Genomic DNA, 25,926 nt, shown 5'->3' with positions numbered 1-25,926 from the left:
CTCAAGTGACCCCAGCCTCAAATGTGCGCATAAGAAGCTCAAATAGCTAGAAGTTCAAGTGTGTAAGCGAAATAGAAGTGTAGTCCAGCGAAAATTACACTTTATTGCAAGAGCTGAAGCGAGTAGCGTTAGCATTTTGCACTTAACAGCGTGCAATTTGGTTACTTTACATTTGCAATAGCGAGATTTTACGCTTGTGAAAATTGTATCATTACTGTTCGACCGTTCTCGGAGAGACGCGGTCGCGGTAGGTCGCGCCTACGAGAGTCCTAAATTCTCGTTACGATACGATGATCGACGCCGCGAATCAATCGATCCCCTATTTCGGTTAGGATAACAGAGGTGGTTGAACTGATGATAACACAGAGTTAACAGGTTAAAATATTCCTAATATTATTCCAACAATTTTTAAGATTTTAGTATTTACGCGTGGTGCTTGTAGATGTGTGTCTCAGGGAAGTGTAAATAACAAGCGAAAATGATGACTGATCAATGTACGGAAAACCATTCAAAAATGCGTTTGTTCAACGGATAAAAAACCAGTGAAATTCGGTGACGATGTTGTCGCGGAGGAAAGCTATTGATTGGTGTGTTTAGCGCGCGGGACCATCGGATTCGTTCATGGCAATTTTGGATAGGAAAGTGAGGGCAACGGTCATTCCTGCTAATTGAATAAGTAAAAAGCTGGTGTGTAAGGTCAGTCACCAGCATAGCCGACACATTCACTGCTTTGTTCGCCGCTTGGCAATGTGTTCAAATCTTTTCATTACCAGCTATTGATCTTTTTATCTTTGTTCCGCACTTTATGAATTCATAATTGCATATCCAAAACTGCAAGGAATGTTTTCGAAAATCTGTTCTGACGACAACACGTCTACAACAATCGAACAATTAAATTCTTTGATATCATGGCTGAATTCAATCTTAGATAATAGAAATAAAATATAAATAATATGAATTGCAATTATGTTAGTTTTGTTACCCAAACCTACGGCCGGCGGTCTCACAATGGCCGGATTTAAAAGACAAATCAACATTAATGGTAATCATTTTAAATATGCATTTGTGTACGGCATTGTAATACGAAGGATCCGTGGAATACACAAGTTCGCCCCATCTTTATGTATATGTATCACATATAAGCATAAAATAAGAGTTAGGTGCGCGATAGCTTTTTTAATTTTGTCCGCCCACCGCAAAATGATCTCCAATCAATACTAACGCATACGTTGCTGCGGACTATAGGCAGAATTTACTCTAGTATTATGCGTTGTTATATATTGGCGAATATCTCGGAAACTAAAACATGTGTAGACATGTGTAGATTACATGTGTAGAAAAAAGCTGTTTGAGATCATGCTCCACACAACATATAAAAAAATCATGGGAATTCAAGACGGCGTCAGCTTTCTAAATAGTTATCAAAACTTTTAATATCATGCAGGGTGTCCAGCTCCAGGAATTAAAAGATTTAAGGGGCGATTTTTGAAGCTAAAATAGAACGAGAATTATGAATAAAAAATATTGTGTTTGCGGCTTTCTTTGTTAACAATAAAAAATTGGCTGGAATATTCCTACGCGCGAGCAAACCTCCCTACACGAATGAAAGTAGGGCAGCTCGAGCATCGAGGAGCACAGTGATCCTCGGCTCGAACGACATATGAACAGCAGCTTACCTCATACAAGTCGCAGAGAAAAAAACTATGCCATTCGGAGAGCAAAACGATCCTGTGCGATATTTTGTAAGAATAATCGTAGATTTAAGATTAAACCTGCTTACTTCATTATGAAACGCACAACAACATGCAGACAACCACCTTATGGAATTTCCGAATGGATGTGATCCGAATCAATATTTCCCCTAATCCCTATCTCCATAAATAATTAATAAACAAAAGCATATAGTAAGAATATTTATATATATATATATATATTATATATATTACATTATTATATTCTATATATTATATATACTATATTATTATATTATATACAATATACTATATAATGAGGTGCTACTGAATGTGTTTGTACACAGTTTTGCATGAACCACATGCAATTTCCATAGAAATGTAACTAAAAAATGGTCATTGCCCATTATAATATTCACATACATACGTATGAAATAAGAAATGAAGAAACAAAAGGAGCTACAAAAAACTTATTAACTAAGACATTGTTTTAAGGAATAAAGTATATAAATATAACAAAATAATAAAATAATATAAATTAATATACAGTCAAATGAGAAATTACACTTATCGCATTGAATAAATAGTTTTCGCTTTCATTGCCGAAATGATACTAGTCTTGCAAGATTATTCTAATCGTTTTTAAACACATCTGGTGAGCAACCTGTTGATTTTCTCAATAGCCATACCCATGCATTTAAAAAGGAGATCCTCAGATATTCTGACTGTTAATTTCTGTTCCTGATTAATTTCGAGTTATACAAAGGAAACGATAGCATTAACGAACGTTATCGTAAATTTTTCTTTTAGAAAGTTAATTGTAGTTTTAGTATAAATCAAAGTTATTCCTTCATGTAGATTCTTTTAGACCTTTTTACTTTTTGAACTTTTTCATTATTAATCATGTTTGCAGAAAAACTGGCTATATACACATTTACTGTAATATAGAACGACTACTACTTCTGTTACGATTTTTCTGTGGATATTCACGGACGACACATTCGCAGGGCGTGTGTGAACCTTATATAAATATTGTTAGTATGTGCTTTTGTTTATTAATTATTTATGAAGGGAGAGGATTGAAGGAATTTATTGGATTCTGATGAGTAGGCAGATTTAACGTTTAATCTACCATTTTTCTTACAAAATATCGTCTCCGAATGCGATAGTGTTTCTCTCTGTGATTTGTACGAAGTAAGTTGAGTATTGTTGTCCGTGTGTCGTTCGGTTTGAGGATTATTGCACTCCCCGGTGCTCGAGCTGTCGTACTCTCTCTCTTATTCGTGTAGGGAGGGTTGCTCGCGCACAGGAATATTACAGCCGATTTTCTATTGTTAAGAAAAAAAGTCGAAAGCGCAATTTTTCTTAATTTTTGTCTTATTTTGTCTTTAAAAATCGTGCTTTAGATTTTTTTTACTGTGACCGAATTTGTAAAATTGTGAAATGTAATTTCTTATAAATCGAATTCTACTTATACAGAAGTTGCTAATATAACCGTATCCATCACAGTAGTCGTCGTTGTTGTCTATCGAATAGCTGATGATACAATAACGATATCAGCATTAGTATCTATAGAGTGTCTCACGTTAAACAAGTTATTGCAACTTTGGTTGCTTGGAGGATGTTTTGTATGCTATTTACTTATTTCTTAAGGTGATTAAATAATCAATTACCGGCCGGCTGTTTTAATACTACCGGATTAATACTACTATTCTCACCCATCCCAGCTTTGAAACTAACGTTGAGTGACAGAATATTTTTGTGTGTGTAAACTCAAAACTCAAAAACTCAAAAACTAAGTCCGGGTGCTGGTTATATCGTTAAATGTTATATGTTATATATGGTATATAACTCTCAACTCAAATATCGATCTTACGACTAATTTTGTACGGTGGCGTGTGAGAGTACGAGGTTCGAGATAATCCTAACCGAGTTGAGGTGAGACTTTTGGCCATGCTTTTTCATTTGCGAAAGGCTCTTAGGACGATGGAGTAGAACGACTGCCCGCTTCACAGTTTTCAACATGCGCCGATCATTTTCTTGGAAGTATTCCTTTCGTCCAACATCTAAGTGAAATATTACATTTCCTTGGGTTTTGCACTTCCGCTCTCGATTCAGCTCGGCCATCGCTTAAGTCATTCTCTCGATATCCACCTATTGCAACGTAGGTGGAACATCCTATAGATACTGAAGCCGATATCGTTATTCTATCCCCGGTTATTCAATAAGCAGAATTCAGTGGATGGTACTAGAATTTTTCTATTAATATCTCAGAAACCAATAAATACCTGAAGCTAAAATTTTATATTTGGTGTTCATCTCCATCCTCCACTCATAACAAATTTCATCATCGGTACCTTTTGGAACTACTGATGCAATGTTCACGAGTGTGCGACGCTTTTACTCGAAATATAAAGCCGTCGAATTTTTTGCATAGACTCACCTCTGTAAAGTAGCAAGTATATTGTATGTAAATGCCGGTATCTTGACTTTAGAGTCTTCCAATGTCAGAAAATCTGTTATTTATTAAATATAATTAGAAATCAGTATCAGTAGAAATGACTATAAATCAGCCTCGAAAATTTGGATTAATTAATAACTTTTGTTTATTATACATATTATACATGTATTATACAAATTACATGTTATTGATGATATACTTCATTAGTGTATAACTCCTAATATATATGTATATGTCACATTACCACAAAAGCATATCACAAAAATAGCAAAATAGCTACAATATAAACAAATAAAGCAAACTCTAGTAAATATAACCATATTAAATTTACGCTACGAAAACGGAAACCACCAAATACGCAATTGAATGGCACGCACATAACACAAACAAGGCAAGTTAAATACTAGGACTCCACTTAGCACACAACTTACATGGAAGCGACATACTAAATCAATTATAGACAAAATACGGATAAAAAGAAGACAGATGTACTGGCGAAACTATAAACTCAGCATGGAAAATAAACAAAAAATTTACAAAACGATAATAAAACCAATTTGCACGTACGGAATACCATTATGGGGGACAGCAGCAATGAGCCACATAGACAAACTAGAGTCGCTACAATCGAAGATACTCAGAATGAAGAAATTGGCAGGTACACAGTAAAATACAAGGAAAGAATCGCAATATATCTAAACCAGTTGGCTGTCGAAGAGAGCAAAATTCTCATAAAAAGAAGACTAAAGAGAAAACACCCCACTGACCTAAAGAAGTAAAATAGACAAACTCGAAGATGATATCTCGCTGGGGGTAGCCATCCACATGTTATTTAGCGATAAAGCTAGAAAAATTTACCGAATATCCAGCTGGACAAATTGTAAAGTACAAGTTAAATAATAAAAATAAAAAAATTAAAAAAATATATGTATATAGTGGAAGGCAAACGATTTATCCTGAAAGTACTATCGAAATTTAAAAAATGAAATATTAGAATCTCTTTGCAAAGTATGTAGTTCAATTTTTAAGTTAACTGCCATTGGATTATGAATCAAGTGATTAGCCGCAATAATTCATTGGCTATTAGTGACATTTGTAGTATTCCAAGTTTATTTTAGACATATAAACATTTTATACTACTGCATTTTGCAAATAAATTTTCTTTGTGTAGACGGCAGCTTGGTTTGAGAGATAGGAATTGGGGAGAACGTAATCGTCGACGATCTGTATAGCTCACAATTAATTGGGGAAAAACCTGCCATACACACAAAACGCGCGCACACACACGCGCGCACGCACGCACGTACACTAAATAAAAGACGAATACAAATAAAAGTAAAGGCGTGAGACACGACTGCACACGTGGACCAAGTGCAATACCTATAACTGAGTTTAGTAAATGGGTTTCTTTGTTTATACCAAACCAGTTCTATGTAAAGACTCTGTACCCTTCTTTCTTGAAATAAATGCATTTTCAAGGAAAAATAGGGAAACACCCGCCCAGCAAGCGGATTATCGCGGTTCGAATCCCGATTTCTATCTATATTTAATTTGATTTTATCTCAATTTTTCACTTTCATATTGTTTTAATATACCTTTTCTTTGTTGCAATTTCTAGCCACGGATGGGCGGTAACAAATTATATGTTTCACAACTTAACGAAGCATTACATATCGACACCCATTCTGAACCAATACCGTAAGTTTCTTTAAAAAATTCCAAATAAATTTAAATCTCCATGTTCAAAAAGTTACTCGTTTTAATCGGCAAAAATATTTAGGAAGAAAATTTGTTTTTAAACAAAATTACTTCGCTGTTAACATCACCCTATTATTGAAAAAATTCAAGTTGTACATATTATTTACTTGATATTTCAAAATATATTTCAGTTCTTCATAGTATTATTAGATAAACTTCTATATCAAACAAAAACAAAAATAACAAATAAGAAACTCCAGTTCTGATGTCAATAAGATTGTGTATTCTGATCTTTTCCTTCACATTTGACAGTAGAATTACAAATTGCATTTGTCTTTTATACAACCTTCGTCTTAATACCTCAAACATATCGTGTTTTTTAGTTTCGTGTATGATAATATGTAGATATTCCATATCTGTTTCTTTAAATGTTGATAAGACATCTCTTAAATTCGAAATGGCAATAAACATAATCGTATTAAACAGACATTTAATCTATCTATTAAAAACTATGACGAGTACTATATTTTATGTGCTTTATGTATTTTATATGCAATTTGTGCATTTTAGTCTAATTTTTAAATTTCGCATAAATACATAAAAATTTATAGTCTACTTAGCAAATAGACTTCTATTTGATGGAATCAGTAAATATTTCAGTATTTCCAAATATCTTTTCAGATACCGAGCTCTCTACAATTACAAACCACAGAACGAAGATGAGCTCGATTTAAAGGAAGGTGATACGGTGTATGTGATGGAGAAATGTGACGATGGTTGGTATGTTGGTTCCAGTCAAAGGACTGGTTACTTTGGCACATTTCCCGGAAATTACGTGGAACGATTGTGAGAAATGACAACAAGCGATATCGAACCGCCGTCGTTTACCTTTTACCAAAGCACTAAAAAATCGAATCGTTAATAATAATAAGTTTTAAACGTTAACGATAAAGTTCAACGATACTCTTGTCACTACGGTCTTTTGCTATTCGTAAATTTTCAACGCTAACGGAAACGTAACATATAAGATAAAAAAGAAAGAATCAAGAATGAACGCATAAATATATACAAAAAAGAAGACATGAGCTAATCGAAACTTTATCGTCGGATTCACGAAAAATTCATGGAAAATGAAATCTAAACTTAAGGCCTCATAACATATATGTAGTGTATAATAATATTTAGTAATTTACTATACAACATTCATAAGAAGCGAGTGCGTCAGGACGACGTTACGAGAACATCGAAGTAGAAAATGAACATAATAAGATTGGGAATGTTTTATCCGTGTATCTTTATCTAGATCCACGAGTTATCAAGCCGGATCTGTTCGTGTGAACGAAATAATGTATAAATAACATGCAACTTTTCACAAACCCAAATCCATCGAATCCACTGTTCGTTAAAACGGGATCATTGCGAAGGTTATACTTGACAGGTCGACACGAGGAGTTTTTATCAAGCCTATGTAACTTCTGTGTAATTATAAAACAAGATCCTCCTATCGGGAGGACTATCTGGTTTCAGTAACGAACGTAATTATTCGTATTAGCCGTTTAACTGATCAAGCGACAATCGTATTGTATAGTTTCTATCTACTTACAGAGAGATGTTTGAGATCAAATATCTACTGTAATGTAGAAAAGATATCTTGTGTAAAAAAAAAAAAAAAATATATATATATATATATGTATTAAATTGAATATAGTTCCCGGATACTAATTCTCAACTGGTACAGTTGGATTGTAGCCAATTTACAGTTTCAGTTGGATCATTTCATCATAGAGTACTTTATTTCAATACACTGAGATCGTTTACAGAGTTTTTATGATATAAGATATAGGACACAAATTAAAATAAAATACCTTAATTCTTTCAAAATATAGTTGTCTAGAAAATAATCATCAAGATTTCTCGTATTTCTCAGATATAGAGAAATATTTATTTTTAGTTTATAAAATTTCAGTAAATTCTAATAATTACTTTATCAAGCTTTCTTGTGTTTCTGACGTCAAATTTAATTTTTTAAACTTAAGTACATTTTAATAATTCTATAATCAAAGTTTTGTGTACTCCTGATATCGAATATAAAAGATATATATTCCTTACAGCTTTTCAAAATTTCCAAAAAAAGTTTTTAATAATTACGTTATGTATGATAATATATATATAATTGACAACTTTCTGCATTGCTTGTATTTTTCTTATATTACATTTTCAAAGAATTAAAATTAAGTGATCTACGCATGTTTTAAATCTACCCTCAACTATTACGGTAATATATCATTCAAAGACATCAGTTATGAATTGTGTAATCCTTTTTGCATTTTTTCATATAATGGAATTTTTAAAATAGATTATACACTGATAACAGATCACAAATTAAAGTGAAAAAAGATTAAGGAAAATTCGACAATGTAAAAATAAATATGAATTGCCGCTTGGTCAAAAACATTCTGGAAAGCGACGTTGATGCTTCAAAGTTTATTGGATTACGACATTAAACATGAAATTAAACCGAAAGATTCTATTTTACCTCCGTTATACTTTTGGTTATACACCATTTTCTGTGACACGTAAATAAACAAGATGACTACGGTGAGCAAAGAATTTCCACTAAACTTTGCTAACGGCAAATTAAATTTGCGATGTTAAAGAGTCTCTGGAACAACGCAATACTATCACGGCAAAGATTTTATGTTAAAAATGTTTAAAACTTTATCTATGAAATTTTTACTACAAAATTTTCATTGCGAAATTTTCACTTCTAATCTACTTCACGTCAAATCTACCCTATCAAATTGCATAAAATATTACTAATTATATAAATTTTATAAATTATACAAATTACAACATACGTAAATTCTGTTCTGCGACTGTAAATCACGAAAGAAAAGATATTCACCGCCGAAAAGGAGACTAAAAATTTGCAATTTTAGCGGAAGATTTTCGCATCATTTCAGAAATGATATAAACGAACGGAGAACCCGCTAAGTTCATTATAGTAAATTTACAGCCAAAAATAATGTTCGCTGCCACAAAAAATATTTTACATCGGTTTGGTAAATCCGTTAAAATGCAAATATCTCTTTGCCGTTAGTGAAATTACGAATTTTTAGCCTATATTTTAAAACGGTTTTGAAACTAACCAAAGATAAACGTTTTGAGTAATTTGATCTCGACCCAAGTACATAAGTAAAGTTTCTGACGAACCTAGTGCGAGGTTTGTCTTGCTTCGACGACGTGTTCACGATGCGAAGCGTAACAGCCAGTTTAGACGATACGGTATTTTGATCGATTTCTTGATTTTACTTTCTTTGTTTATCTATTTCACAGTATGGATATGAATACGTTTTCTGCCATGTTTCGATATTACAGTGGTCAGAGAAAAAGGAGCATCAGAAGATATTGGATACATCCTGTTGTGAAAGATAGGTATCAATTGGATTCCTATCAGATTCTCATGTTTCTATTAAGTACAGAAGAAATGAAATTTTCGTATGTCAATATATCTATAACTATGAGACTAGCATCAATCACGAATAGAAAGTTATGGCATGGTTAAGGACAGTTTTTAATTGTTATTATTGTATACAATCATTATATACATTATACATATTATATATAACCTAATTTTTAAAATTGCATAAAACACTACATTAAACATTACACTAAACACTAATTTTTGTTAACCCTCTGCTTGCATTAACCCTCTGCTTGCAGTATGGTTTTTCCAGTCCCAGACGAAACTGTCAATCTTCGTGGTTGCTGCATCTAAAAAAGCTTGCAACTACAAGGTCTTGACTACGCAAACACTGTTTACTTCATTCGATTTAGTTTTGAATACCATGAGGGTAAAATGAGCATTGTACTTTCAGTGAACCATATTGCCATCCACATCAGTCTTTTGCTAAGCGAATCTTCTTAAATGCGTAATTTTTTTTTATTTTGTTACATATATCAATTTCTTGGTGACCACCTTTTTTTTATTTAAGGTGTTTATTAAACTCAAGATACAAATTTTTTAAATATCTTTTGGTGTTCACAATAAACGGTGAATTTTTGTAGTGGTTTTTTAGGCAAAAGTACCGATACGCGACGGTACGACGTAGCCATGTTATAATATGTGTCGGCGCTTTACATTTTTCGTGTTTAATATGATTATTAGGTTTAAGCCGCTGGGAGAGCGGAGCTTCTGTGTGATTTTGTTTTTGTTTGTTTTTTCTGTCCTGAAAACTTGGTTGCAAAACAGGACGCTTCGGTAGCTCGCTTTTCTTGATGACCACCTCAGTGTCTTGTATGACTCCTATATTTTTCATAAATTAGTACGACATATGAAACCTTCTTTTTTCGACGCGTGTCTCATATCATTTTTCAATAATAAATAATCTACACAAAAATCCCGCAAATTTAGATCTCAAAATAATTATACTATTCTAAGACTGATAAATTTCTTTTTCGAAATATGGGTAGGTCTTATGGGTAGGATCCAACAATATTATCTTTTAAATATTTGTTTAATACGGAACTGTATACCTTGAAACAAATTCCCATTTTTTCATAACTTTCATTAACATAATTTAGATTTAGACATTTGGCTAAAGTATCCTTTGTATAATAAACTAAGGATTATAATAAGTACTTGAGAATTTTGTCAGATTTTTTTGAAGTGCAAGACAATAAAAAACCAGATTTGACTGAAAGAGCTGATCGCGTTAGTATAGGCCATGTTGCGGGCGGAGGGTTAAGTGCAAATATTGAAATTAGAAATGAACTAGATCCCTAAATGACAATAATTTTTAAATTATCGATGATCGAATTCTGACAGGGTCATTATGTGCTATAATTTTTTCGTTCATAAGATTCATTTGCTGATTATTTAGAAGGATTAAATGATAGATATGTGGCTTATGATAGAACAGTGATTATATTCATATGTGCATTTTCATAGCTTTCTTTGTTAAGTTTATAAACTCTCGCTTGAAATTCTAAAATTTCGTCATTGTTGAATATATGTAATGATGGCAAAAGACATTTAAAAAATCAAATATGACAAATCTTTTTTTCATTTCTGGGAAAATTTATTTTTCTGATCTATTAATTTCATCATAATCTTCTTCTAATGAATTACATATTTCCGGACTACATCTTTTAGATTTTTATCTTTATATAAATCTGTTCTTTTATCTCATCTAGTGTGTCTTCGTTCTACCAACGAAATTCAAAATTCCCTATTCATTTTTGCCATTTTCCACATTTTGGACACACTTTATACTATACCATGATTCTTCTACAAGTACGAAAAGAAAGAAAAAAACACGTATCCACGACACACGTACGTAACATACACGTAAACACGTATCCGTAAACACAAAAACACGACAAAACCAAATATCGAGAGCGAGTGCGCTAATACACAAACAAGCAATCGGCAATTTGGAAGCTGAACGTGCGGCTAAAATATAGAAATGTGTGAATGCTGCTAGATATTGCAAAAGACCACATTGTCCGAACTGGCTGTAGTTAGTACGTAATTTTTACTGAGGATTGCTGCGGGAACGTGAAATTTTCCAAAATTAATGAATTTGAAACCGAGAGTTGATTTTCAATTCGAGGAAGGCATGAGAATTTCCTTCTATGTTTGTAGATAAATCAGTCGTGTTGTTGTTACATTCGTGAGTATCCAAGAGTAAGCGATTTATAATTGAAAGTTTGCCTTCCCAAAATAATATTTTTGTAAACATTATTTGTACTCAGAGTTATATATACATATATACATGTAAATTAATTATATAATGTATAGAAGATATATCTATATACATATGTATACATAGTTACAATATCACACGCATATATAAAGAGTATATAAGATAATTAACAACATAGTTAATCGCGCACGTGTTAAGATGCACACACGTAATGTTCACAAAAGAACGAGTCGTGTTAACCCCTATAATTAATTAGTCGTAGCTAAAAGATTTCCACTGATGTCATACACAAATACGAGATTCTACGATTTTCGAGAACGTTTCGTCATGACGTTCTAAGACAGCCTACCACTTAAATCTAAAAATAAAGAGGAAGCGAAGGAAATAAAAAAGATAAAAAAATGGATGCAGTTGCAAAAACAGACAATACTTATTACTATAGTAACTTCGTAAAACAAGAAAAGGTAATCAAGTAGTGAGAGCAACTAATCTAACCAGTTACGACTAATAATAATTGTTTCAGTTGATCGATTAATCATTGTTCATGGGTCAACCGATTGTTTTATGCGCTTGAAGAAAATACACGAGTTTCCAAAGTCTTTTGCTGTAAAATTATTTTGAATTGCTAATTATATATCGCGTTTTTAGATTTCTTTACATTGCATGTTTGTTTACTTCAAATTATTTATTTGCATTGCTTTGTTGAAATGATATTTTTGGATTTATATTATTCTTGGAACGATAGTGATTATTTTCAAGCAATCTTTTTTTAATTACAGATATTATAATACGTGAGTATTCTAAAATACTTTTAAAAGTTTGACATTCGTTTACCTTATTATTTCAAGTTCAATGTCGTGTTAAATCTTGACGTATTATATATATATATACATATAATTACTTCGGTACTTTATTTCTTTTGTTTGTTAAATTTATATAATGAATGTCTCCTAATTAAATAAGTATTATTGTAACGGATGGGCTAACTAGAAGCACACAATTTAACCATTTCATATGTATCAATCAACTTTTACTTCTGAATCAAACAGATTTGCACGATGTTATACAGTTATGAACGCGAAAAAATGGAAAAAATAAAAGAAATTAACCTTTGAAATTCGCAGAGATGAAGAAAATTTTGAAATGCACATTTTTCTACGTTTGAACTATATTTGAACTACAAACATGAATTATGAATTTTCTTTAAAACTCTTTAGAATTTTTTTGTATTTGTTTTTTAATAATTGTATTTCACATCTTTAATATTTCTATACTTTATCACAGAAGGAATAAAAATTATATCTTGAAAATCATTGGGTCTCAATACATTATACAATATAACATCCATTCTATTCAAATTACCCTTTTCTTTACGAAACACACGTTTATCGTATTTTTTCTTTGAAAATTCAATTACTCTGTATATAAAACTGTACAAGATATTTAAATCTACGTCGTGCTCCAAATGAAGTGTTACAAGTCGTTTTCTTAAAAATCACTGGAGATGCTGACTTCACTTCTGGTATAAAAAATGCTGCAGGAGAGCTAATCTTTTAATGTGAAAAGCGACTTTTACGGTGAAAAAGAGGTCGTCCTAAATTTTTTTAGATGATAGATGATATTAATTTTTTGTTACTCAGATAGTTCTTATCAAACTGAATAATATTTACTTGAACTATTTTTTTTATCGCACACAGTTACAGATTTATGGCAAATATTTTGTTGACGTGTTGCTTGTTATAAACATGTCATCAGTATCGGTTACTCCATGAATATAATCAAATGTTCAAGAGAATAGAAGACTTATTAATAAGTCTCTAAGAAATCTAAAAATATGATTTTGAACATTTAGTAAAAAAACTACTCCGATATTTTTCCTTTTCTTAGCCTCATTTTCACTTTCTCGATATTTCCCTCGAGAACAAATTTTTCGACATAATTCGGTATCTACGCATAATAAAAAAATGGTTCAAGTAAAAGGAATTCAATTTGATAAAAGCAATCCAAATGGCAGAACATTAATATCACCTTCCATTTTTAAAAATGTAGGGGCCCCCCTTTTTCTCTCTAAAGATCGCTCCAAAAAATGGGTTCCACACTAAAAGCTTGGGCCTCCTGTACCATTTAATTATAGGGAAAATGGAATTGACATTCATTAGTTTCTGAAAAAATAGATAGTAACGCTTTATTTGAACCACTCTGTATATTAACATATCTTCTAAAGATCTACATAATTACCGTATTTTCAATTTAAGGCAGATTTTTATAAATCTATTTCATTTTCAAATTATATATTTAACAACATTATCATACTATTAGATTCGCGTCTATAAATCTGAAACATCTCATATGTTTACATCTTCTGTTACGTCCATGTCTCCGCTGATTTAATCTCAGGCGTGAATTTGGGAAGCGGAAATGAAAGTAAATACCGTAAGGTGATACGTGATGGAAGAAACATGCGAATTTCTTCGATCAAATTAAATCTTCCGAAATATCGATCGCGATTTTGGCGAAATCGAAATGTAGAAAATTCTTATAACGTTATGGAAGAGAACATGATAATATGGAATACCAAATATCGAGTATGTTTTGTAGTAGGGTTTTTCTTTAGTGACAAAATTTCGTTACATGCTAACGATCCAAGAAAATAGATGTGATGATCCAATAAATAGATTGCGAATTTTTATGCATTTGTGGAGAATTTATGGGAAATGTGTAAAAATTCACAGGATGCAGATAATATACAAAAATATATAAAGCATTCAAAGCAGGTTTGTTATAACGAGTGGGCATGTTATAACATGTAATGGATTACCATAATCTCTATTTAGATTTCATTTTTAAATTACGTTTATAAAAACATAAATTTCCATAAATATCCACAGTCTAAGTATACAAATGTATATATTGTTAACATTTTCAATTTATATATACGTATATATGTAATATATAATATATAATGTATAACATAGTATATAATAATAATAATATATAATATAATATTTATATTACATTAATAATAATAATAATATGTATTATTATTATATTTATACATTATTTATATATTATATTATATATTTTTATATATATTATTATATTATACAATATATATGTATGATATGTCATATTCTATTGATGTTTTCGATATTATTTATATATTGGAAGAAAACTATTTATACGTTCAAAATATTACTTTAAATGTCTATTATTTTTGGATAATTGTATGACGATGAGAACCTATTCGATACAAAAATTATTATAGATTTTGATCGTATTTTCTACGAGTCTCTATGCGTTTGTGAAGAATATACTATTCAGGAATATATTAATAGTATGTAATTTATAAAATTAATAACAATGTTTGAGTTACCAGCAAGTTTCCATATTATCACTTCCCCTTCGGTATTTAATTTTAACTCATTTTGTTAGATTCTTAATTCGCACTAATGATAATGTCACTGTGTATTGTATACTCAAAATTTAAATAAATCTTAGTCTGCTACCGAAACTGCAATTTTTTTTTAATAAAGTAATTCATCCAATTTTGTGTCGTTAGAATGATTTATGTTAAACATAATATATATGTCGGAGATGAAAGAACACCAGAGCCTTTGGAATTTTGGATAATCCCGCAACATTGTAACCTAGAGTCTACTATAGCTGTAATTGAACAATTGTAGTTATTCAATCCGATTGTAATTGTTCGAGAGTTGTGATAATGAGCTTGGGCTCGAGGCGACAGCCAGTCGCCGAACGTAGCCGCGGTCACGGGATGAACGCTTTGTCTAACAAAGGTATGGAGTAATTCTATAGCTCTTCTTAAAAGAAATATTTGTGGCGGCACGCGACAGTAAACATTCCAACGGTTTCTATCCCGTGGCTCGCCACACGCAGATCCTATTCTTCGGGTATAATGGTTACCAGATGCCGACGCGTCTCCACAGTACGTGATCAGCTAGCCCGAGGGCCGTTATAAATCTTAAGATTTGGCTACCTAAAGTCCTTCAAACAGACAAACAGTCTTTGTCCCAACTACGGGAAAATAGGGGAGACCTATTTTTCAACGAACGGCGTCTCCCACTAGCAACTTTCCCTCGAGGGCGGCTAGCATCTTTTTCTAACCACCGATATGGAGATTGACCAATTAGCAGCAACGCCAATTTCCTTTACTTTCTGAACGAAGGCTTTCTCGACGAATCCGATGATCTCGTGTCCTTAGACACACCCCATTATAGTTTTCCTCTGTGGCATCATCGGGACGGGAAAGGCATTCTCGTTCGCGATCTCACTGATGAAAGGAGTAACCCTTTACGACCAGTGAATATCACGCATCCGACTTAGATTTTGTGAGTACGTTCATCTATCATCCCGTCGACCGCGGATTCGTTATTGAACCTAGGATCATTGTCATTAGTTTCTCGAGTACCTAACTACCACGGTTACTTGTCCGGCTCTATAATAATCGTATTTGCACTAGTCTATGTCTTCTCTATTGCATAACGACAACGTGTAACCCAAACGAAGATTCGTTTCACGCCCCTAACCCTAATTCTAATGTACACCCCGACATATATATAAGAATGCATATAAAATACTACATATTTATTTATTTATTAAATATAATATATATATATATCGGAAGTGGAAGAGCATCGTGGCCTTTCTTTTGGAATTTTTGGGAAGATCCCCAATACTTTAGTTTAAACTATTTATTATAGCTGTACTTAAATAATAAAACTTGGAGGTAGTTGTCACGATTCAATCACGGGAACGTCACGGTCACGGGATGAACGTTTTTACCTAACAGAAGAAGTACCAATATTGTGGGACACACATTGTATTAACAAACAAGCCCCGGGCAGAAGCAATATTGGCTCTACGAGGGTCTGCCTAGTAACGGCGCCTGGAATTTTGTTGGCATTCCCGGCCGATGTGCAACGAACAAACGCGATCTTAAAGAGAAGAAAGTTTCCATCAGTCTTTTATTCTTGCAATCACCTTGGAGAGTTTTCAAATCGTCTTTACGTGCAGTATTATACCGAGCGTCACAGCAAACGTTACTTTGTGCTTCAAAATATATTCTACGTTTAAAAGAGTTACCCCGTTAACCGTGGATTCGTTATTGAACCTAAGAATTTTCATGATTTTGAGATGTGTTGTCAAGGTCATCATTCTGGACAACTTTTTTTAATACATGCTATCGCTACTTGGCTTTAGTTTTCAAGATATTCGCAAAAAGCTTTAACCATTTCGCTTCGGGTGCCGCTTATAGGTGGCGCCGGCTAGATGACCCATGGATACGGCTGCCGCTTATAGGCGGCGACCACGCAACGATCGGCACCCCATATATCAGGCATACACCAGTGCCATCTGTAATCAATAATATAATTTTTCGTTACCGGCAGAACATTTTCTGTTTATTTTATGGATATATTGGATTAATCGCTTCTTAAAAGTTAAAGTTAAAGTTAAAGTTTCTTACTTTTCATAATTGATTATATTAAACATTTTATCGTAAAGTCATGTAAATATGTAATATATTACCTATAATTTTGTAAGCCTTTTCATATTAAAGATGTAAATTATACTTACCATATTGGAGCAAAGATTGTTTTATTATTGTTTTTTTCAGCACAGTTGTTATTTAAGACTTAGGAAAACATTTATACAGCAATCACGCAACTGTGCGCATTTGTGGCGCGCACCTCTGTACAGGGAGAGCACTTAGATGGACTGGACTGTCGAAGCGAAAGTGTTAATACAATTTATGTTACGATTACATATCATTTTGGAGTAGACGACCGCATTTTTATATAGTTGAACCAAACCTTAACCCATTGGAAAAAGAGATAATCATCTTTAATATTATGTAAATAAAACAGGAAAATTAATTAATTAAGCAAAATATGTTATACTTCACATAAGGTATAAAGTTCAAACCTAATTGTCTTGGAAAATGAAGCCTCAAACGAAAAAATATTATCTTATATTGTCTATTCCTTTTTCCATGTCAGTGCAAGTACAAATTGCATTACATAGAGCTTGATTCTTATCATCATGCTTTCTCCTGCAAAATATTCAGTAAAACTTACAAAATCTTTACAATCAACATCATCTAATTACATCCGTTTACCAATTGCATTATTAATTACACGATATTCTGTGCGATAAATTTATACTAGGTATCCTTCAGAAATTCACCACAATTTTTTTCAGATCTACATATTTAGATACCATTTTTCAGAAATTCAACATGATTTCCTTCAGATCTGTATTATGATTAAATTTTATTACCCAGTGCTCTAAAATGTTCCGTAAATGCTTCAAAACGATCAGTAAATATTATAAATTCAACTTACAACCGTTATTACCTAATTTCTGTAATCTCACGAATATCTATTTATTACTAGCAGTTACTACCAACATTACCTTTCGCGAAACAATTGGGAAAATACCCACAATTAGAAACTAACAGACGTATCCTTGGGACAATTTCCGATTTTCTTATCTTTTTAACTCCATCCATTTCCGTAGTAATCTCAGTGATTTTTCTTCGATCCTAACTGCAACCCTCTTGCTTCCTTACATTGGCCGTGACTAACACGATTCCAGGTGCGTTGGAAAGGGCTCCAGGTAGTTTCATACAGCGCATTCTTAGATTCTCTCTATGGAAGAAAGAAAAACAAACTTTAAGACCAAATTCCTTTTACTGCGCTTCTTACAATTAATTAAAATGTTCTGTATAGTATTTTTTCATTTTTTAAAAATATGTTGAAATCAGGGACTATGACAGTTGTAACCCAAATTTACAAAGTTATAGTTTAAACATTAGTATCTTACAATTATTTTAAATTGTTTTGATCAGAAATAATCATTACAATTACTCAAATTTCTTTGGTTAGAAATTCCGTCACCGATAATGATTATCAATAACTAAAAGCAATTCATTACAGTAATGGTTATCGATAACCAAAAACAATATTTATCGTTGATAATAGTTATCGGTAACCGTAGAAATGTTCATTTATAATGATTATTTGTAATCAGAACACTCGAAAATTAATATTTTCTAATCACTTAATTTTTTCAAAACATCTTTTACAATTAAGCAGGTTTTTTTATTCCCAAGGAGAGTGTACTTTTTTTTAAATAACTTTCTCTCGTAAGAATTTTGCGAATAATTGTTATTTTTGGCCACTGGTTGAAATATTCAAAGTTCTTCATATTTTTTGCCTTTTAAACAAAGTCAGAAAATCCTACGTAGCTTATAGAGATCTAGAAACAGCCTGATTTATTTATTCTAATTGTTTTTAGGTGTCTTTACCAATTTATAATGTTCTATTACAAAGTATCGTCAATTAGATAGCCCTACCTTTAAATATAGATAGGACATTTTATTGTAAAACCACGTATATATGTTGTTACGAAACTACCAATTTCTTAACAAATTTTTCTAGCTTCCACTTCTATTCTTTATTTTCTCCTTACTACGTTTGTGTTTACGTATAAGTTGTACGTATATTTAAAAATATTAATTAAATATGTGTTGAGAATTTTGGATCTTAATAACCGAAATAATGATATAGGAACACTAAATTCACACTTGGAATTAGTATTAGAATAGTTATATATTTAACGATTATAAACGATTCCAAAGATATTCATCGATACACACTTGCACGTGTCACGTAAAATAACAAAATAAAAAAAGGAATTTGAGGTAAAAAATAAAAAAAGAAAACTTTATTTTTTTTCTAACATCAATACACTTTACAATCTACTTCCGAACTCTAGGCGTGACTTTCTAAGACTGACTCTTATGATTTTACTTTCGATCGGATCCGATTACTTTCTTTTGTCATCCCTCAACATCCCCACCATGCATTTGCTAGGCGTCCGCGATCGTTGCCACGTGCTCTTTCTTCTAGAACCTTCGGTGGAAGGACCGTTGGGATGTTGATGGTTCATTAGGCACTTCAGCGATATACATTGTCGCCGAGTGCTTTATCTCTATCGTCAGTCTGTCGGATTTGAAGTATGCCGGTCGTGACACACGCTTCTCAGCACTTTCTTCCATACCAGACTGTTAACTCAACAGTTTACATTCCTTTGTTTTCAAGACGCCGCGTTCACACATGCTTGCACACACTGATATTCACATACAAGTATCTCTACCACGCAACTAACCTAGTCTAGCACATAAAATTATACATATCTCAACATGATTTCAAGTCGTTTCTAGATAAAAATATCGTATTTCGCTCCTTTTATAAAATTAACTTTATAAAATTAATTTTATAAAATCTGAAGCATTTAATTAATTAATACATTATTATCTATTTATTTATTATTTATTTTTCATTATCTATTGCTACTATCTATGTATTATCTACCTGTATACTTAGTTATAATTGTAGGTATAGGCTGTTACGAAAAGCTAACTAAATTAAATCGAATAAAGGAAAACAAGAACAACAGGAAAAAAATGTAAAACCTCAGTTTTTTCAGTCTCGAAGTGCCAGATAGAATACTAAGTAACGATAGAAAAGACAGTATAAGCATCCGATGGTAGCGTCTGATGTATGGCTCACACTCATTTGCATAACTGAAACATTGAAGAAACATGCTACTGTTTTCCAATAAGGGTCATTGCACATCAAATCGATCATTTTTTGACGTTGAAGTTAGGAATTTTTTTCAGTGAAGTATCATATAATTTACGTAAATTGCTCATTTCATGAAAATAGAATTCACAAACTATTTTTGTAATCGAGTTGCTCCCTTGCAGTTTTAATATGTAAGGTTAACATATCTGAATAAAATTTCGTTCGCATGAAAAAATCAATATTTTTTGATGTTGGAATTTATAAACACACGTCTGTCTTTTAATTCTAAAAATTTTATTTCCAACTGATTTTTAAAAATTATCAAATATTGAATCCGCCTTAAACGTATGTAAGTACATGTCTGACAATCGTCTGTTCCAGTAGTAAACTGCAGACGCAAGTATATTGCAATCAAAATCTTTTGTTTCTTTTCAAGCGAATGAAACTCTATTAGAATATATTGCGAATAAATGTGTTCTGTATTCTTATGCAGTGTGCAAAGTTTGAAAGGATATATTAATCCTTTTTTGTTATTTATACAATTGATATACAACGTAACACGTTTGGATATTGATTAAAAATTCATTTTTTATTGAAAATAATTTCACCTAACGCTTGAAATGCCCCTTCATATCTAACTTACTTTCCTGGTCTTTTTTTGTTGTGAGGTATTTTGTAATCTGAGCACGCTTTTCCTGGAAAGAGTGCTAGACAGGGTCCTATTGTCTAAAGATGCAATTTCCTTAGCTGTATAGCCGCGCCTTACGCCGTTGTGTCTGAAATCCGCAGTCTGAGTTTTAAATCGGGATTGTTGGGTAAAATTGATCGCCTGCCTGCACCACTACATAGAAACACCAGCCGATATACGCGTCCGACGCTTGTGTTGATACACATAGCACAGACGGGTATGCTAATATCATTGACAGCAATGCCCTACTTTCCGACAAACGAGTTTTAAGTGTTGCGTCGGGTGTTTAGATACTACGTGACTTTGTAATGATTTTGATAAACAACTGTATAATGTGTACCTTTTTTAGCGTTTATTCACAAAATAGTTTTAATATAATAATAACTATATAATAATATAATATTATAATAATAATAACATAGTGGTGTGATATTGACTGAAATGCCGGAGATCAATAAAATATTAGTTATAATGATCCAATCCAATAGCTTTAAAATTAGAGTACTCACAAGTTATAATTTCTTATATATAATTACAATATTTGCATTGATTAATTTATGCTTTCTTAGGGCATACGAAAATTACGTTGATGAAATAAAATAAATAAATGAGATAAAAAAACATGAAATAATATAAAAGGAAATAAAGTAATATATGATAATATAAATGTAGTATCGTGAGTGAGAGGCCTGGGAGTTGGCGGGTGAACCGCGTGGAATGTCGCGAGAGCCGAGGCGTTTGTTTTCGATCGCGTAGTTTTGGAAAGAGGAGGCCTACGTGATCTTGGCCACGAGCGGTTGCCAAGGGACGGGAAAAAAGGAATCAACAAACAGAGTTTGCGAGTGGCGTTGCCGAGAGAGTGTTGATTGCATTTTGTGAAAGTCGAGTCGTTATCTAATTATTTAGTTGTGCTGTTTTCTGTACGTTTGGTGTTCAGGTTGAACAGCAATCGTCTTTTTCTGTCCGATTAACATCTGTATCATCCATTCCTTGTAAATATATTATATCACGATATTACATAAATAAAATAAAACAAAATAATTAACGAACCAATTTACAAAAAGAAACTTTTTACCGAAAGACTGAAGCCTCGATCAAAACCCAGCCCTTCTAGATGTTCGTTTATCTTATACCTGCGTGCCGAATTCATATTCCCTTGTTTTGGGAGTTGGTGTCGTGTACCAGGCGGTTCGGGTTTCCTGAGTCGGTTGGAGATATTTGTCAACGTTACGATAGTGTCATGACCAGCTCAATTCAAGACCGGAGATAGAGATGTGGCGGCACTCGGCAACAATGTATATCGCCGAAGCGGAGTGCCCAATGAACCATCAATATCCCAACGGTGCTTCCGTCGAATGTTCGAGAGGAGGGCGTGCGTGGCAATAGTCGCGGACGCCTAACAAACTCTAAGATAGTGGGGATATAGTGTAACGTCGCTTCATATTAGAGACAGGATGTATGTTTGATTGAATTTTTACTTGTTCTAATTTTGTTTGTTTTATTGTGTAATTTTCTTTCCCAACTATATCGTTTAGTCGATCAATACGCGGGTCTATTAACTGGGCCTCGACAAATATTGGTAGTGGTTTTGTAGTGTGTGTTGATTGAGTTGTGTTTTTGGTTGTTGAGCGTCGTCTATTTCTTCCGTTAGTGAGCTTCAGGAGTTTCTTAATGGTAATTCTTGTAGCCATCGCAGCTTTTCTGTATCTGGATTTCCTGCGACACTTGTGCCTGGAATGGTTTTTGCTAGCTTCCAGTTTTCGTCCTGGTAACATATTTCTCCTGTCTCCACTGCTCTTCTTGTTTTAACTTGCCACCTTCCAGCTTACATCCTGTTGGGTTAATTCGTTATTGGTATTATTCTCTTCGTTGTTTGGTATTGTTTCCATATCAACTTCGTTTGTAGCTGAGCATTCCTGTTCTTCGTTTATTGGTTGGCTTGGTTTTGATATGTTTGTTGTTTTATTTATGTAGTATTGTTCGTCTTTGTTAATTATTTTTATCGGCGATGGCTTAAGTGCTTGAAAAAACTAAAAAGACCAGATGTAGAGTTTTCTTAAAAGTGGTGACCACTTCAACAAATTCAATACTTTCCTAACCTATGGAAACTGGCACAGGTCATAATGTTACCTAAACCAGGCAAAGACCCACACCAAACTACATCTTACAGACCAATATCACTACTTCTTGTGTTTTCCAAAATAATAGAGAAAATAATATATGACCGCATAAAACCAATAATAGAGAAGGAAAAATTAATACCGGATCAGCAATTTGGATTCAGAAACAAACACTCGACTATAGATCAAATGCACAGGCTCATCAACGAAATAATACTAGCATTAGAAAACAAACAATACTGTACAGCCCTCTTTATGGACATAGAGAAAGCATTTGACAAAATAAACCACGATAGCCTACTACAAACAATCAGAAAACAATTCCCGGAGCAAATATACCAATTAATAAAATCTTACTTAAGCAGCAGAAACTTCGTAATAAAAATCAAGGACACATACTCTGAAGTCATAGACATCAAGGCAGGGGTTCCGCAAGGAAGCGTCTTAGGACCAATACTATACACACTATACACGGCCAACATACCAACACCTACCAATAGCAAAATACTGATATTCGCGGACGACACAGCTGTACTGGTCAGGCACACTAACCCAGAAACAGCAGTCAAATTACTACAAGACCATGTCACAAAAATAGAAAAATGGCTGCAAGATAAGTAAAAGCAACCCCCGATAAATGCAACCATATTACATTGACACTGCGAAAACAGACACCACCAAACATTATACTAAACGGCAAACACATAATACAAAGAAGGCAAGTTAAATACCGAAGACTCCACTTAGATACACGATTCACATGGAAACAGCATATTAAAGCAATAATAGACAAAATACAGATGGCAAGGAGACAAATGTACTTGCTAACAAGTCGAAAATCCAAACTAAGTATTGAAAACAAACTAGAAATATATAAAATGATCATAAAACCAATCTGGATGTACGGAATACCACTATAGGGGACAGCAGTAATGAGCCATATAAACAAGATAGAGACAATACAAACTAAAATTCTTAGAGCAATAGTAAACGCCCTATGGTACGTTAGAAACGAAAATATACGGAAGGACCTGGGAATATCAACGGTCAAGGAGGAGATTAGCAGGTGTGCAAGAAGGTACAGAGAAAGAATAGCAACGCACCCGAACCGGCTGGCAGCGGAAACGATCAACACATCAAGCATAGAAAGATTAGAAGACGAAAAAGGAAACACCCAGCAGACCTCACAAAGGACACAACCTAGCAAACACGAAGACGGTATCCAACTGAGGGTAACCACCCATTTAATAATCTAACAGCTAAAAAATTCTACCAAATGTCCAAACTGGACAAATTGTGAATGTAATCAATAAAATAGAGAAAAAATTTTGAGGTGTTGGTTGGGGAAGGATGCTAACCACCCTTGAGAGAAAGTTGCTAGCAGGAAGCGGCGTACGTGAGGACAGCAGATTTCTAGTATCTTCCCGCAATGGGTGGTGGGTATAGGGATTGTTAAGACAAAGACTATTTGTTCCTTTGGAGGACCTTAACTAAATAAATCCTAAAATTTAGGATCCTTAGGTTAGCGGGTCCTTAGGTTAGCTGAAAATATTCCGTAAGAATGTATCAGCATCTGGCAATCATCTTGTCCGAAGGATAGGGTCTTTGTGTAGCGAGCCACGGGACAGAAACCGTTGGAAAGGTTGCTGTCCAGTGCCACTACTGTAGTATAAGGTGATAACGTATTACGTTATATGGTATTACGCTATATACTATAAGTGTATGACGTATTACGCTATGTAGTATAACGTTATATAGTATTACGCTATATAGTATAAGGTTATAACGTATTACATTATACAGTATTACGCTTATATAGTATAACGTTATATAGTATTGCGTTATATATGTCGGAGATGAAAGAACACCGGAGCCTTTGGAATTTTGGATAATCCCGCAACATTGTAATCTATAGTCTACTATAGCTGTAATTGAACAATTGTAGTTATTCAATCCGATTGTAATTGTTCGCGAGTTGTGATAATGAGCTTGGGCTCGAGGCGACAGCCAGTCGCCGAACGTAGCCGCGGTCACGGGATGAACGCTTTGTCTAACAAAGGTATGGAGTAATTCTATAGCTCTCCTTAAAAGAAATATTTGTGGCGGCACGCGACAGTAAACATGTAATATAACTATGTAATATAAATTATAGTTCAAACAATTGAATTCCCTTTCTTTTTAAAGACCGAAACGATAGAACGTACAGGTCAACTCTTTGTACCAATATAATCAATCGAAAGTTAAGCTATTTTAATCCTCGGCAGTATGATGCTGTTCGTTCTCGTCGAATGCGAACTTGGAGATTACGAAGCGATCGTGAGTACAGACACATCGATCGTAATCTGATGACTAACTTCTGTATTCGCCGCATAAATCTAGCTTATCTACCAAGCCGCGGTAATCTAAACTATCCTTCTCGTATCTCGGAAGCATCGGCAAACTTGTTATTGTCATTAGACTCTCGAAACTCATCATGATCTCGCGCCTACGTAATTTTCACGACACATCGAGTAAATACCCGCTATTTTGGTCGCTTGTACCGCTATTATCGCGCATCTACTTTCGAAATAGCTATTTCCGTATCGTTAAACAGCACCCTCTCTTTATCTTGTAACCAGCCTCCCGGAGTCCTATTTTCTTAAACGTCTACGATCTCAATTTTCTCGCCACGATCCGAGATATCGCAGCTTTATGTACAGAATCTGCAATTTTTTTGAAATCAAAATTATCCATAGGTCCAGCTATTGGCCCCTTCTTCGTGTCCTTTAGATTTTAATGGCATAGATAAACTTTCATTATGTTTGAAAACTGATAAAAATGAAGATCGATGTCGAAACACTGTTTTTGTTTTTATTAAAAATTTTCACTTTTGGCATTTACCTTCATTCCCTCGTAACTTCAATTTCTCAATTATTTTCAAAACTGGCTGAACATATACGAAGCAGAAAAAG

The 25,926-nt window shown here is 33.3% G+C and overlaps 1 protein-coding gene and 1 long non-coding RNA gene across 7 annotated transcripts in view; one reads left to right on the top strand and one right to left on the bottom strand.

The window, feature by feature from the left end:
- Window positions 1-12,157, top strand: part of CAP (Cbl-associated protein) — a 379,584-nt gene extending 367,427 nt beyond the window's left edge. The window contains exons 30-31 of the mRNA XM_076626276.1: window positions 5,771-5,850; window positions 6,532-12,157. Of these exons, the coding sequence (XP_076482391.1) occupies window positions 5,771-5,850; window positions 6,532-6,700 (249 nt within the window). The 3' untranslated portion in view covers window positions 6,701-12,157. The remainder of the gene's footprint in view (window positions 1-5,770; window positions 5,851-6,531) is intronic.
- Window positions 12,158-16,148: 3,991 nt separating this feature from the next.
- On the bottom strand, window positions 16,149-20,164 carry LOC143303996 (uncharacterized). Of its 6 annotated transcripts, none has more exons than XR_013060670.1 (5): window positions 18,934-19,366; window positions 17,695-18,226; window positions 17,502-17,628; window positions 17,154-17,389; window positions 16,149-16,931 (listed from the first exon to the last, which is right to left on the bottom strand). It is a non-coding gene; the product is annotated as an uncharacterized LOC143303996 (long non-coding RNA). The 6 variants fall into 6 exon arrangements; XR_013060668.1 differs by having other exon boundaries at window positions 17,502-17,863; window positions 17,991-18,226; XR_013060669.1 differs by lacking the exon at window positions 18,934-19,366 and adding an exon at window positions 20,056-20,164 and having other exon boundaries at window positions 17,502-18,226.
- Window positions 20,165-25,926: the final 5,762 nt, after the last annotated feature.

This window comes from Bombus vancouverensis, chromosome 18 (assembly GCF_051014615.1).
Source record: "Bombus vancouverensis nearcticus chromosome 18, iyBomVanc1_principal, whole genome shotgun sequence".
In the NCBI taxonomy this organism is placed as follows: Eukaryota; Metazoa; Arthropoda; class Insecta; order Hymenoptera; family Apidae; genus Bombus; species Bombus vancouverensis.
This window is presented reverse-complemented; position numbering and strand designations above follow the sequence as displayed.